The 12,177-nt window shown below is 35.7% G+C and overlaps 1 protein-coding gene across 1 annotated transcript; it reads right to left on the bottom strand.

The window, feature by feature from the left end:
- Positions 1 to 171: 171 nt before the first annotated feature.
- Positions 172 to 6,671, bottom strand: LOC110935633 (periodic tryptophan protein 2). Its single transcript, XM_022178003.2, has 7 exons — positions 5,417 to 6,671; positions 5,080 to 5,331; positions 4,462 to 4,554; positions 3,738 to 4,109; positions 1,758 to 2,102; positions 1,282 to 1,509; positions 172 to 471 (listed from the first exon to the last, which is right to left on the bottom strand). Exons 1-7 carry the CDS (start codon positions 6,596 to 6,598, stop codon positions 301 to 303), a joined length of 2,643 nt encoding a protein of 880 aa, XP_022033695.1. The 5' UTR covers positions 6,599 to 6,671; the 3' UTR covers positions 172 to 300.
- Positions 6,672 to 12,177: the final 5,506 nt, after the last annotated feature.

Below are 12,177 nucleotides of genomic sequence, written 5' to 3'. Positions count from 1 at the left end.
CCACACCGGACAGTCTAAGACCCCAGACTGGTTTATGTTTTAGACTTTAGTAACTAGTTTGTTTTAAATTTAAAAATAAAAAAGGAACCTGGGTTAGGTTAGTGATTTTCTTAAACTAAACAAACTACAAACATTTGCTTCAAAATTTTCATTTCACATTCATGTTCAAAGTAAGCACAAATATCAAAATCCCTCAATGATAACCTTTATAGCAGTACACATAGCCTACACAATTGATAACAAAACAAAATTGCTATTTTAAAAACAAATGGGAACAACATAAAGTGTGTTCATAAGTCATCATGGTTTGGAGGTTGTAGAACATAGATATCGTAGCATATACTCGTTGGAAGAACACGTATCGCCTAAATCTTGATGTAATCTTGTAATCGCTTTCTGCAATGATTTCAAAGCCGGAAGCAAATTCCTCGAGTTTTGCTGAATCGAATGACCGTGGCATTTAGAAAGCTCCTGAGAAACAAAATAAATTGTATAAATCTCTTCTATTTTTTCTTTTACCAACCGTATAGAATAGGGCTGCAAACAAACCAAACATTCAGCGAACAGTTCGTGAACCGTTCGGCGGGAAGTTCGTTTGTGTCCGTTTGTTTACTAAACAAACGAACACGAACAAGAACTTTGGTTCGTTTAGTTAAATGTCGTTTAGTTAAATGAACAAACATGAACAGATGTCGTGTTCGTTCGTTTATGTTCGTGAACGTTCGGTAACGTGTCCGTTTGTGTTCGATACTTCATTAGTGTTTTTAGTTTTTATATTTAATTAAATACTTCAAAATTCCGATAAATTAAATATCTAACAAGAGTCGGTGTATCGTATGTTATGTTCATGAATGATTGTTTATGTTCGTTTGTTTCCATTTGTGTTCATGAACATTAGTTTGTGCTCATTTCTCTTCGTCAACGTTTGTTGCCTAAAATTAACAAACAAACACAAACGAACACGAACATGTTCATTTCCTTAACAAACGAACACGAACATAAAATCTCGTTCGATAAGTGTTCGTGAACGGTTCGCGCACACATATATTTCTTAACAAACGATTCGTGTTCGTTCGATTCGTTTACAGCCCTGGTATAGAAACTACAATGGAGCAGCGACGCAATTTCAACCGATTAACATATGAACGGGTCAGTTGAGTGTACGTATAGAAACTAGAATGGAGCAGCCCTGTGTTCATTTGTGTTATACAACTCAGCCCGACCCACCGACCTTACACATCTAGTCTAGAATATGCATATGATATAGCATTATAACAATACCTGACACCACCGAAGAATGAATTCCAAATGAGGGCAGTTTTCCAAAAGCTCGGCAAAAGTCTGAATCAATCGATTTAAATATTTAAAAGGGATTGATGCAACAACAGCTTTAATGTCCACTGGAGCCACAGCAACGATGCACTTTTTTATTAAATTGTCTTCGTTTAACCGTAAACTAAGGATTAACGCTCTGCTTGGTTGATTTTCACCGAGAGCTGCTTCAATCGCCTGCAAATAAAAGATGATCAAACAACTCCAACTCGCGCGATTCGCTTATTTTTATCTATGTTTCGAACCCGCTGGTTGAATTAGTAAAAGCATATAATCAATTGTAACAAAAGGGATAGCTGGAAATATCGTTTGTATCTGCGTATGCTAATGCTATTAAAAACTTGTTAAAATCAGATAAATTATTTTAAAACATATTATCTAGCATTCTAATTGTTACCAAACGCTACGACAACCAACTTTCTTACCTCGGGTGTAACGTCAATATCAAGATCCGTGGGGTCAAATATGAAATTATCATCCATTGAATAAACCAAAACCCCTTCAGTTGTCGCAGCAGCCCAACTGCGGCCCGTGGGTGCAATTCGTAAACATTTTGTTCTAGCTATAGGCCTGCCACGGTTCTGCATTGACCCTGGTAGATCATAAGATGAGTTGACCCGTGTTTGTTTGTCAACACCATCATCCACGTCACTATTATCGTCATCAATCAGATTTAACGGGCCCGCATCCGTCATGTTCTTTGAGTTTAATACGTCGAGAACTCCATCTAGCGATAGATTCAGCGTTATTTGGAATTTGCGAAGCAATACCTGTAGATTCAAGAAACTTGAGCTGTTTCAGTGGTGCTAAATTATATATACTAGAGTAAATTACTTTTTGAGACCTTGTGTTTTACTGGTTTTAACCATTTGAGTCCAAAATCAAAATGTTTAACGCCCCGAGTCCCTAGACACTTTTTTATAACCATTTGACTCCTTTTGAGTCCCAATTTTAACCTTTCGAGTCCAATTTTTTTAACATAATTGGACTCAAACCGTTATTAAATGAACAAAATTGGACTCAAAACGTTATAAAATAAATGGCTAGGGTCTCGGGGCATTAAATTTTTTGATTTTGGACTCAAGTGGTTAAAACCACTAAAACCCAGGGACTCAAAAAGAAATTTACTCTATATACTATAAATATGCTATTTTGCCAAATCAACCAACTTTGGCCCCTAACTTTGATAATGACATGTTTAACCCCTAAACTTTGGTAATGACATGTTTAGCCCCTTAACTAAAACAACTTTAGCTCCTCAACTTTAATAATGACATGTTTAGCTCCTCAACTTTGGTAATGACATGTTTAGCCCCTTAACTAAAACAACTTTAGCTCCTCAACTTTAATAATAAACAACCTTAGCCCTTTTAATAATGACATGTTTAGCCCCTCAACTTTAATAATGACATGTTTAGGCCCTTAACTAAAACATCAAACAATTTTAAGGGGGTGTTTGGCCTAGCTTTTATTTTTTTGGCTTATGCTTATATTTTCAAGTAGCTTATGCTTATTTTCTTTCATTTGATAAGCTATTTTTAAGTGTTTGGATTAGCTTATATTCTACAAGTTGATAATTAATAATTAATCTTTAGATGTTTGTTAAGTTATTTTGTATTATGAGAAGGGGCATGATATCATTGTGTGTAATGAGTAAAAAACCATATTCTTCAAATAAGCTTATTCAAATAAGCTAAAAAACCATGTTCCCATAAGCTTCTTGGAATTAGCTTATATAAGCTAATAAGCATAAGCTTAAAAAGCTAAACCAAACGCCCATTAGTGCTTATTTTGTAAAAATAAGCTAAAAAAGCTATAAACTTAGATAAAAAAGCTAGGCCAAACGCCCCCTAACTCTCGCGATTTGCTTATTTTTATCTACTTTTCGAACCGGTGGAGTTTATTTAATATTTACCAATAATTATTAAAGATAAAAACATAAATAGTTAAAAGAAATAAGAAAGTGAATTCAAAGCAAAAGCTTATAAATCTGTTAAATATTATGCAAATATAAGAGCTTATCAAAAAATATATTGTCCAAATCATTTGATAACTTTATAAATAGTTGGTGTCAATGATAATATATAAAAATAATCTTACTTTAGGCAACTTCAAACCTGTACCATTTTTAGCTAAATTTTTCTCACTTTGGGCAACTTCAAACATGTACCATTTTTAGCTAAATTTTTCAATTTACTCATTTGACCCCTTTGCAATGTAATTATATGAATCATGAATAGTAACGGGCCGGAATTTTGAAATTACTGCCTCGAGCATAAACTTTCTAATCCATATTTTAAACGCTACTTGGTTGCTACAAGCCCTTCTCTTGATAAATTATAAAATAATTCAGTAAAAAATCAAATCTTTTAGTAAATTTTCAAGAGAATAAAAGTGAAACTGACCTGATCAGCAACATCATACATACAAATGTATCTACTACTTCCACCAGCTAATATATAATTCCCATCGGCAGAATAAGACAGAGTCGTGAAACATTTTCCGGAAGTGGAATTGGCGGCCGTTCTACGGTCTGTCATCAACCGCCCGCCAGCAATGTCGCGCCGCCCCTCAATGGTGTACATTAACAACCCGTCGATTGGATCCCAGAAATGAATTTGGCCGTCTAATGTGCTACAAGCCAGTTGCTTGCCGTCTGGACGATAAACGACGGTAAGAACATCGTGAGTGTGTGGAAATGTTTCGACTGAACCTTTTCCATCGAAAACGTCCCATAATCGGACGGTTCTGTCCCATGAAGATGATGCCAGAATTGCCTGTAGTAAATACAATAAAAATAATAAGTTCATCCACTATAGATATAACCACCTATTTCAGAAAATTTCTCAATTAATTCACAAACGGTCATTCTATAGATATAACCACCTAATAGAAAACTATCTTTTCAATTTCATAGCTCAAAATTAAACAAACTGATACTATATTATAAGATTATTCGTTTTATCTACTAGTGCCATAGATTATCAAAATTTTCTACTTTATCTGATTGTTAGACTTCTACTACTACAAACCAATATCCAAATTCCAAACACCTCTCAAAACAAGTAAAGATAGAAACAGTGACCTTTATGCAAAGTCAAATACAAGAATCAAGCAGAAATTACTTACATTTGTAGGAGAAAACATCAATCCGTGAACTGGACCTTCATGACCGCTAAGAACATCCAACAACCGACCCGTTTTCATCGACCAAACAAAAATCTAGAAAAAAAATAAAGAGTGAATTTCAAGGATTGTCCTTTATCTTTATACACATTTTCAGGCGCTGTCCTTTATGTTCAAAATTGACGAGTTTTGTCCTTTATGTTTTCATATCATACACGTTTTGTCCTTTAGGCCTAACCCAGTTAGTTTTTTTAGTTAAATTTGGTCATATGCTTTGCACATGAGGGCATTTTTGTCAATTCAAAGGTTGCAAAAGCTTTGAGCTGTAAATCTGCCGTTGAACTTACCTTTGAATTGACAAAAATGCCCTCATGTGCAAAGCATATGACCAAATTTAACTGAAAAAACTAATTGGGTTAGGCCTAAAGGACAAAACGTGTATGATATGAAAACATAAAGGACAAAACTCGTCAATTTTAAACATAAAGGACAGCGCCTGAAAATGTGTATAAAGATAAAGGACAATTTTTGAAATTCACTCAAAAATAAATAAAAACGCTAAGACAACTTTCTACACAAGAGAAATAAATTATCGTTAAAAACAGATTATACAACCAATACCTCAAATGAATCAAGTGTTCCAGCACAAATTACTTCACCGCTTTGATCCGATGCCAAAGAAACAAACTGTCGAGATGACGGGGTTGTAAACGTCCTAAAATTTCTATAACGGAACAGATCCCATGCACGAACCGTGCCATCTAAAGATGCACTCAGTAAACAATGGTTGCTAGCCATGAAATGAAGTGCGGTGACTGCATTCGTATGCTCGGAAAATGTCACAAAACAAAATCCTGATGACACGTTCCAAACCTACACAAAAAAAAAATCATTTTCTCAAGATACGAATATCAATATTATAGCAAATAATTAAAAAACAGTATACTCAGTAACACACCTTGATTTTGTTATCATCCGCACCAGTAGCTAAAAGCTGCGAATCAGGCGAATACGCAATCGTATTAACATCAAAATAATGCCCCTGTTGCTTCAAAATATAACTCTCCGATTTCCACTCCCAAACAAGCAACTGTCCAAGCTTCGCACACCCAAACGTCAACCAATTCCCAAGCTCATTAAAACTAGCCGTCGTAATCTTCTCCCTCGATACCGACAACAAGTGTATACAAACAAAATCTGGCATCTGATACAACCCAAACACCCCACTCGAAAAGCCCACCACCACAAGCTCCAACCCTTTATGATAATCACAAGCCGTCAACTTCGCAGGTGCCTGCATAAAAAAGTCCTTCTTCGCTAATTCCCACTTTCCATTTTGCAATTCAAAACCACCATTCCGTTCATCGTCAACATCAACATTCTTCCGTTTCTTCACGTCACTTATTCCATCCACTTCCATTCGTTCAGGCGTACCCGGAGATTCCGGTTCGTCAAGTTTCTCATCAACATACCTCCACCCGAAAATCGCCCCGTCCCGCGACAACGTGTAAACCTTATCAACCGCATTTGTTTTCTTATCGACACCGAAAAACGCTCCCACTATCGCTTCTCTATGACCTAAAAACATAAAAGGCTTACTCTTACTACTAACCTCACCCCTAACTTTCTTCAAACTAAACAATCTAACGGTTAAATCCTTCGAACCGGCTAACAGATACTTCGAATCAGGACTCCAATCAACACAAGTAACTTTATTATTACAATTAGCAAAAGTTCTCACCAATTCAAACGGAAAAAACTCCTTCTTAAACCCTGGAGACCTCCAAATCTCCACTAACTTACCAACACCAACGGCAATAAACTCTCCGTTAGGGCTGAACTTGATGCAGGAAACAGGCTTCTTAAACTGCATCCGGTGGAGCACGGCGCGGCGGCGGAGGTTGATGAACTGGCAACGGCCGTTGTCGTCGACGGCGATGAGGAAAACGCCGTCCGGTGAGGCGGCGATTCTGGAGATGTTGGAGGAAGATTGGAATGGTAGGGTTAGGGTTTCGGATTTGAGGAGGTCGGTGACGGAGATGCGGTTACCGATTGGGGAGATTAAGAGAGTGTTGTTGGAAACGACGGCGTTTCCGCCTCGGTATGGTGCTCCGAGAAGGTTTTGGAAGCGGTAGTTCATGGTGGTGGTTAAGGGTTTAGAGGCTGAAGAAAGTGATGAAGTGTGTTCTGTGCTTAAACCCTATTGTTACATAAATGGTTCTTTGACTAAAACCTAACGTGTATATAGAGGTGTACATGTCAGCTTTTTTTTTTCTTTTTTATAAATCTGTTCGGTTTCTAACCGAATCGGTTTTTTTAAGGGAAAAACTCCCTTTAAAAAATATGCACGTGTATGTAGAAGTGTACGAATCGGTTTTTTGAAAAAAAAAAATGCCCAGTTTTTAACTAAACCGGTTTTCTTTAGAGAAAAAAATCGGCTTTTAAAAACCGGTTCGGTTTTTTAACCGATTTTATACGATGGGAACATGAACCGGTACTAACTAGTTCGGTCGGTTTAAAACCGGTTTCAAAGATCAAGAACACTGACCAATCTATAAACTGGCAATTCGATTCGGGTTGGAACCGGTTTTGAAAAAAAAGGGTAAAAAAAAAGACCGGTTTCGGTTTTTTTCCTGGTTTTGATCCTAAAACCAGTTTTTACACCTCTTAACATGTATGTAGATATAACATTAAAAGACGGTGGGCTGGTTTTGGGATACTATTAAACCCGTTTCAGGAATTAGATATTGCATGATGGTCGTTTTGGGCGCTTTTCTCAAAAAGTGGCCTTGTATTGTATGGTGCCAAATTTGTAATGCTAGATTGCTAGATCATTTGTATTGAACGTCTGTGACAATTTTGTGATATGCTATATTGCTAGATCATTTGTATTAAGTAGAGATGCGCAAATGGTATCAGAAATTGGTATCAGTACTTAATTTCCCTAAGACAGTGTTGTGTTGTTAAACCCAGGGTCGGACCCACATGGTCCGGGTTGGGGTCCACGGACCCTAATCTTTGTTTAGAAAATAGTAGAACTGGTATGTTCAATTTTTCAAGGACCTCATAAACTAAATTAATTGGACCTCATGTTATTAAAAGCAAAGATTGTGTGATGGTAAATCCCCTTGTGTTCCAACAAATAGATCCCAAGTTCAAGTCGTACATGTCCAGTTTTTTTAGTTTATTTTTTCCAATCAAAATTAAACTAGGGTTTTAAAACAACACAACCACCATTGACCTTCTAATTTGCTTCTTTAAAATGATAAATGATAAATTGAATGTCGATTTTATTTAACACTTGATTACCGGATTTACTTCCAACATATAATGTAGTGGTTTCATGTCCACTAAATGCTTCTTCATTATTTCCTAGCCCCGGCCCGACTACGATGACCGACCCGAAAATTTTAATGCTTGATTGTGATTTGTGAAGAATCCTTACACAAAAAAATGGACCCCAATGAAAAAAAATCTTGGGTCCGTCACTGGTTAAACCCTACCTAATGTTTTCAAATATTGTTCCTTATTTAGTTCGGTTAATTATTTTTTATTATATTAAAACGTATATTATGTTTATTTTCTTTTTACATGAATATATTTTAACTGTTGTATAAATGAAGCCTTACGTATATTATGTTTATTTTCTTTTTACATGAATATATTTTAACTGTTGTATAAATGAAGTCAAGGCTAGCAAGAAACTAGACGCTAAGTTACTTCAACAGTTACAATTACACATTATAATTACAACTACATGTAAGTTTCTTTTAGTTTTGAAATTAATGAAGTCATGATTAGCGTCTCATCACCACCTTATCATCCTTGGTTTTGAAGCCACTGACATTAACACAATCATTTTCCAAATTAACACACTTGAATTCAAAAAACGAAATTCATGAACAAAAATTTAAACGCAAAATCGCAATAAATCATCAGAATATGATTGGTCATGAAGAAACAAACCCTCAAATCGAACCAAACTTTTTTCTCGATCTTTTACGACGGCGTTTCCGCCTCGGTATGGTGCTCCGAGAAGATTCTGGAAGCGGTAGTTCATGGTGGTGGTTAAGGGTTTAGAGGCTGAAGAAAGTGATGAAGTGTGTTCTGTGCTTAAACCCTATTGTTACATAAATGGTTCCTTGACTAAAACCTAACGTGTATGTAGGGCATGTTTGGTTAACCTAAACAACTTATTGACTTATTGGCTTTTTGAAAAGTGATAAGCTTTAAAAAATCTGTTTGGATTGGGGGGGTATGTGAGGAGAAAAGTGACTTTTCCAAAAAGTCACTCTTTCCTGACTTTTCAAAAAGTCATAAGTCACTCCTGAAAAGCTAAGCCAAACATGGCCGTAGAGGTGTACATGTCAGCTTTTTTTTTTTAAATCTGTTCGGTTTGTTGGATCAGTTCTGTTTTAAATGTAATGGAAAACATGAATAACATACCTGTTACAGCAGACAGGCCAGCAGAGAATCCAGTCAGAGATGCAGCCATTGAATTAGACATGATTGTCAGGATGATCTGGTTCCTCCTTAAGGTGTAAAGTTATGATGGTGAAGAACCGAAAGTAGGGTTGATTTCGGTTATGGGGAGAGAGACGAATTTGATGTTATGAGGGTTTGTAATTGTGTAATGTGTGTAACCCTTAAACTCTCTAATAATCCCCTTATTTATACACCCAAGAGGAAACCTAATTAGTTAATAAGGGTAATATGGTCCATCAACAATTACCAACTAATTATTAATAGGTTATTAATATATTTTGATCTAATATAATATAAATGATTATAAAGGCTACAAGATTAAATATTACATTAATAATATATTTAATCTCACATTCTCCCACTTAGCCGAGTAATCATTTATCATGAGTGTTAGGTAAGCCTGGCCAGGAGTTAACACTCATTTTAGCTTTAAACCAAGAACTATAGCAGAGAAATACAGCCGGTGAATCATCATTCGACTCAGGACCCCCATTAATCATACTATAGCCTCAATTTAAAACCTAATAGTTACGATCAAAATATGTATAAGCCCTTTAGCGTCTGATTTGTATTTATATTTGTCTATATGTCATTACACCGGCAGAACATATGTTAGAGACATACAAAATCAAACTGAGGAAATTTTATTAATTAAAACATAAGTTAGTACAATATGCCATTAAATAAGGTCTTTAGTAAGTCCCATATTCGTTACATGTTCTTCGAAAACTTTAGGTGGGAGACCTTTAGTCATCGGATCCGCAAGCATATCTTTAGTACTAATATACTCAATACAAAGATTATTTTCCTCAACTCGTTCACGTACGAACAAATATTTTGTATCGAGATATAAACCAGCTCCAGTCGAACTGTTACTGTTCGAGAAACTAACGGCAGCTGAGTTATCACAGTAAAGCTTCAATGGTCTAGAAATGGAATTAACGATTTTGAGTCCAGTGATCAGATTTCTAAGCAACATTCCATGACAGGTTGCGTTGTAAACAGCAATGTATTCTGCCATCATCGTGGAAGTTGTAGTTAACTGTTGTTTATGACTCTTCCATGAGATAGGTCCGCCTGCTAACATAAAGATGTAGCCCGAAGTGGATTTATTGTCATCTTTGCATTTGGCAAAGTCAGAATCAGAATAACCTACCACTTCTAAGTGATCACTTCTTCTATAGGTCAGTTTATAGTCTTTCGTCCCTTGCAGATATCTAAGGACCTTCTTAGCTGCTTTCCAGTGATCTAGGCCAGGATTAGTCTGATAACGGCCTAGCATGTCACACCCCAACCAATGGCGGAAACATCGGGATGAGACGAAGTGTGAAGATTGCTCGAGACATCATAACACTATTTGTGACGATAATTAAATAATTCCCATTTCATCTCATAACCTCAAATTGTCAACATTACATAAACTCAAGTAACAACAAGTTCAAAAGAGATATATAATAACATAAGCAAAATTGATACGACATATTAAACCTAAACGTCTATATATGTATCTAGGCATCAACGCTACTTCTTTTCATGGCATCGTCATCATCAACCTGTAACATGTTTAAAAATACAATTCAATGCAAAAGCAAAGGCGAGTATACAAGTTTGGTACGTACATAACAAAAGATAAGTTTTAAACAATTCCTCATAGCAAGCATGTGATTCAAGATAAACATTTAAATATGGCATGTGTCTAACATATCAAACCAAAAGAGACGCAACATGCTCATGACATAACCTCAAGTCTACGGGCGGGTCGTCAATCCTATAGCGCTACATATGTCAAGGTTTGGCTCGTACGAAGTTAATGATAAGTTCAACACATAAGAATAACCCAAGTTTAAAGTATCAAGTCATCACGTATACAAGCATGTTATAGGAACGTTCATGTGTTTAATAAAGTGTTCATGTGTAAGTTAATAGGTAAACATGTTACACCCCAAAAGTGGTAAAAGTAAAAAGGGGGAAATACGAGTATACTCACATAATTGCTAAGTCTTCCGATTATCCATGTGTTGACGAGTGTAAGAGATTAGGAGGATGGAACATCAAGGTCACCTTACAAAGGCAAGCGAAGGTGTATGATTATTGAGAATAATAATGGAACTTTTGGGTTGAAATGAAAGTATGAATTTATAAAAGTGTATCTTGTTGGTATAAATATGTATATTTTTTTTTTAACGAAATTTGGGCAGAGTTTCCTCTGTTTTTGTACGATCCCGACAACACAAGTTGTCGATATATTTATCAAAACTCAACAAGTAAATAACAATATATATATACTAGTGTTTTACCCGCGCGATGCGGCGGGAAACATATCAATTAGGTTGGTGAGTTTAGGGCTATGTACGGGACGGCGGGAACATATCTTTGTACTTTTAGAAAACTATAGACCAAATCCAAAATTTTGATTAACCACAAAGACCATCGTACTTTAATCAAGTTATAAAATGTTTCTCAAGTTAATTTAACATTTGATGCCGATATCGAAACACGTGACTATATTAATCTAGACAAAACAACCTAAAAAGATTCGAGAAATCAAATCTTGAAAGCACCAAAAATGAATTTTGGTTTTCAAATATGCTACCCATGTAATTATGTAAATATCTTTTTTTAACACTCTCAAACAAAGTCAGTCAAAAGCTACAGCTCATGCCTTTTTTGAAAGCCACCAGGCTATTTTAGGGTATATCGCTGATATGAGAGTCATACGGTTGTGTGCCAAGAAGCCGAACGTTTATACTTATATTTAGAACAGGTCAAACTGGACATTAACCCCAAATTTGCCAAGGGAAAAAATATGAGAAGAAACGAAATCGTACTTTCATCCAAAATATCTTATATTTACTAATATGTAATCATCAATATCCAATGGACGTCCAGATATACACATCAATGTTATAGCATTAATTACTCCAGTTATCTGTATCTGTACGATAAGGATTATTATGAACTAAATCCTAAAAACTAAATCTTATTAGAGTTAATTACTGTTTTCGTCCCTGTGGTTTGTCAAAAATCACTATTTCAATCCATTAGTTTAAAAATTGCGATTTCAGTCCCTGTGGTTTCACTTTCGTAACCATTTCAGTCCACCTCGTTACCATTTTAGTCCCTGTACTTACATAATAAATTGATTGAAATTGTTACGAAAGTGAAACCACAGGGACTGAAATGGTTACGAAAGTGAAACCACAGGGACTGAAATCGCAATTTTTAAACTAATGG

Source organism: Helianthus annuus, chromosome 4, assembly GCF_002127325.2.
Source record: "Helianthus annuus cultivar XRQ/B chromosome 4, HanXRQr2.0-SUNRISE, whole genome shotgun sequence".
NCBI lineage: Eukaryota > Viridiplantae > Streptophyta > Magnoliopsida > Asterales > Asteraceae > Helianthus > Helianthus annuus.
This window is presented reverse-complemented; position numbering and strand designations above follow the sequence as displayed.

Coding starts and splice junctions, on each gene's coding strand:
- LOC110935633 (XM_022178003.2), bottom strand. CDS start 6,598: ATGAACTACCGCTTCCAAAACCTTCTCGGAGCACCATACCGAGGCGGA. Junction 5,332..5,416: donor CGGATGATAACAAAATCAAG/GTGTGTTACTGA, acceptor TTTTTTGTGTAG/GTTTGGAACGTGTCATCAGG. Junction 2,103..3,737: donor TGTATGATGTTGCTGATCAG/GTCAGTTTCACT, acceptor TTGAATCTACAG/GTATTGCTTCGCAAATTCCA.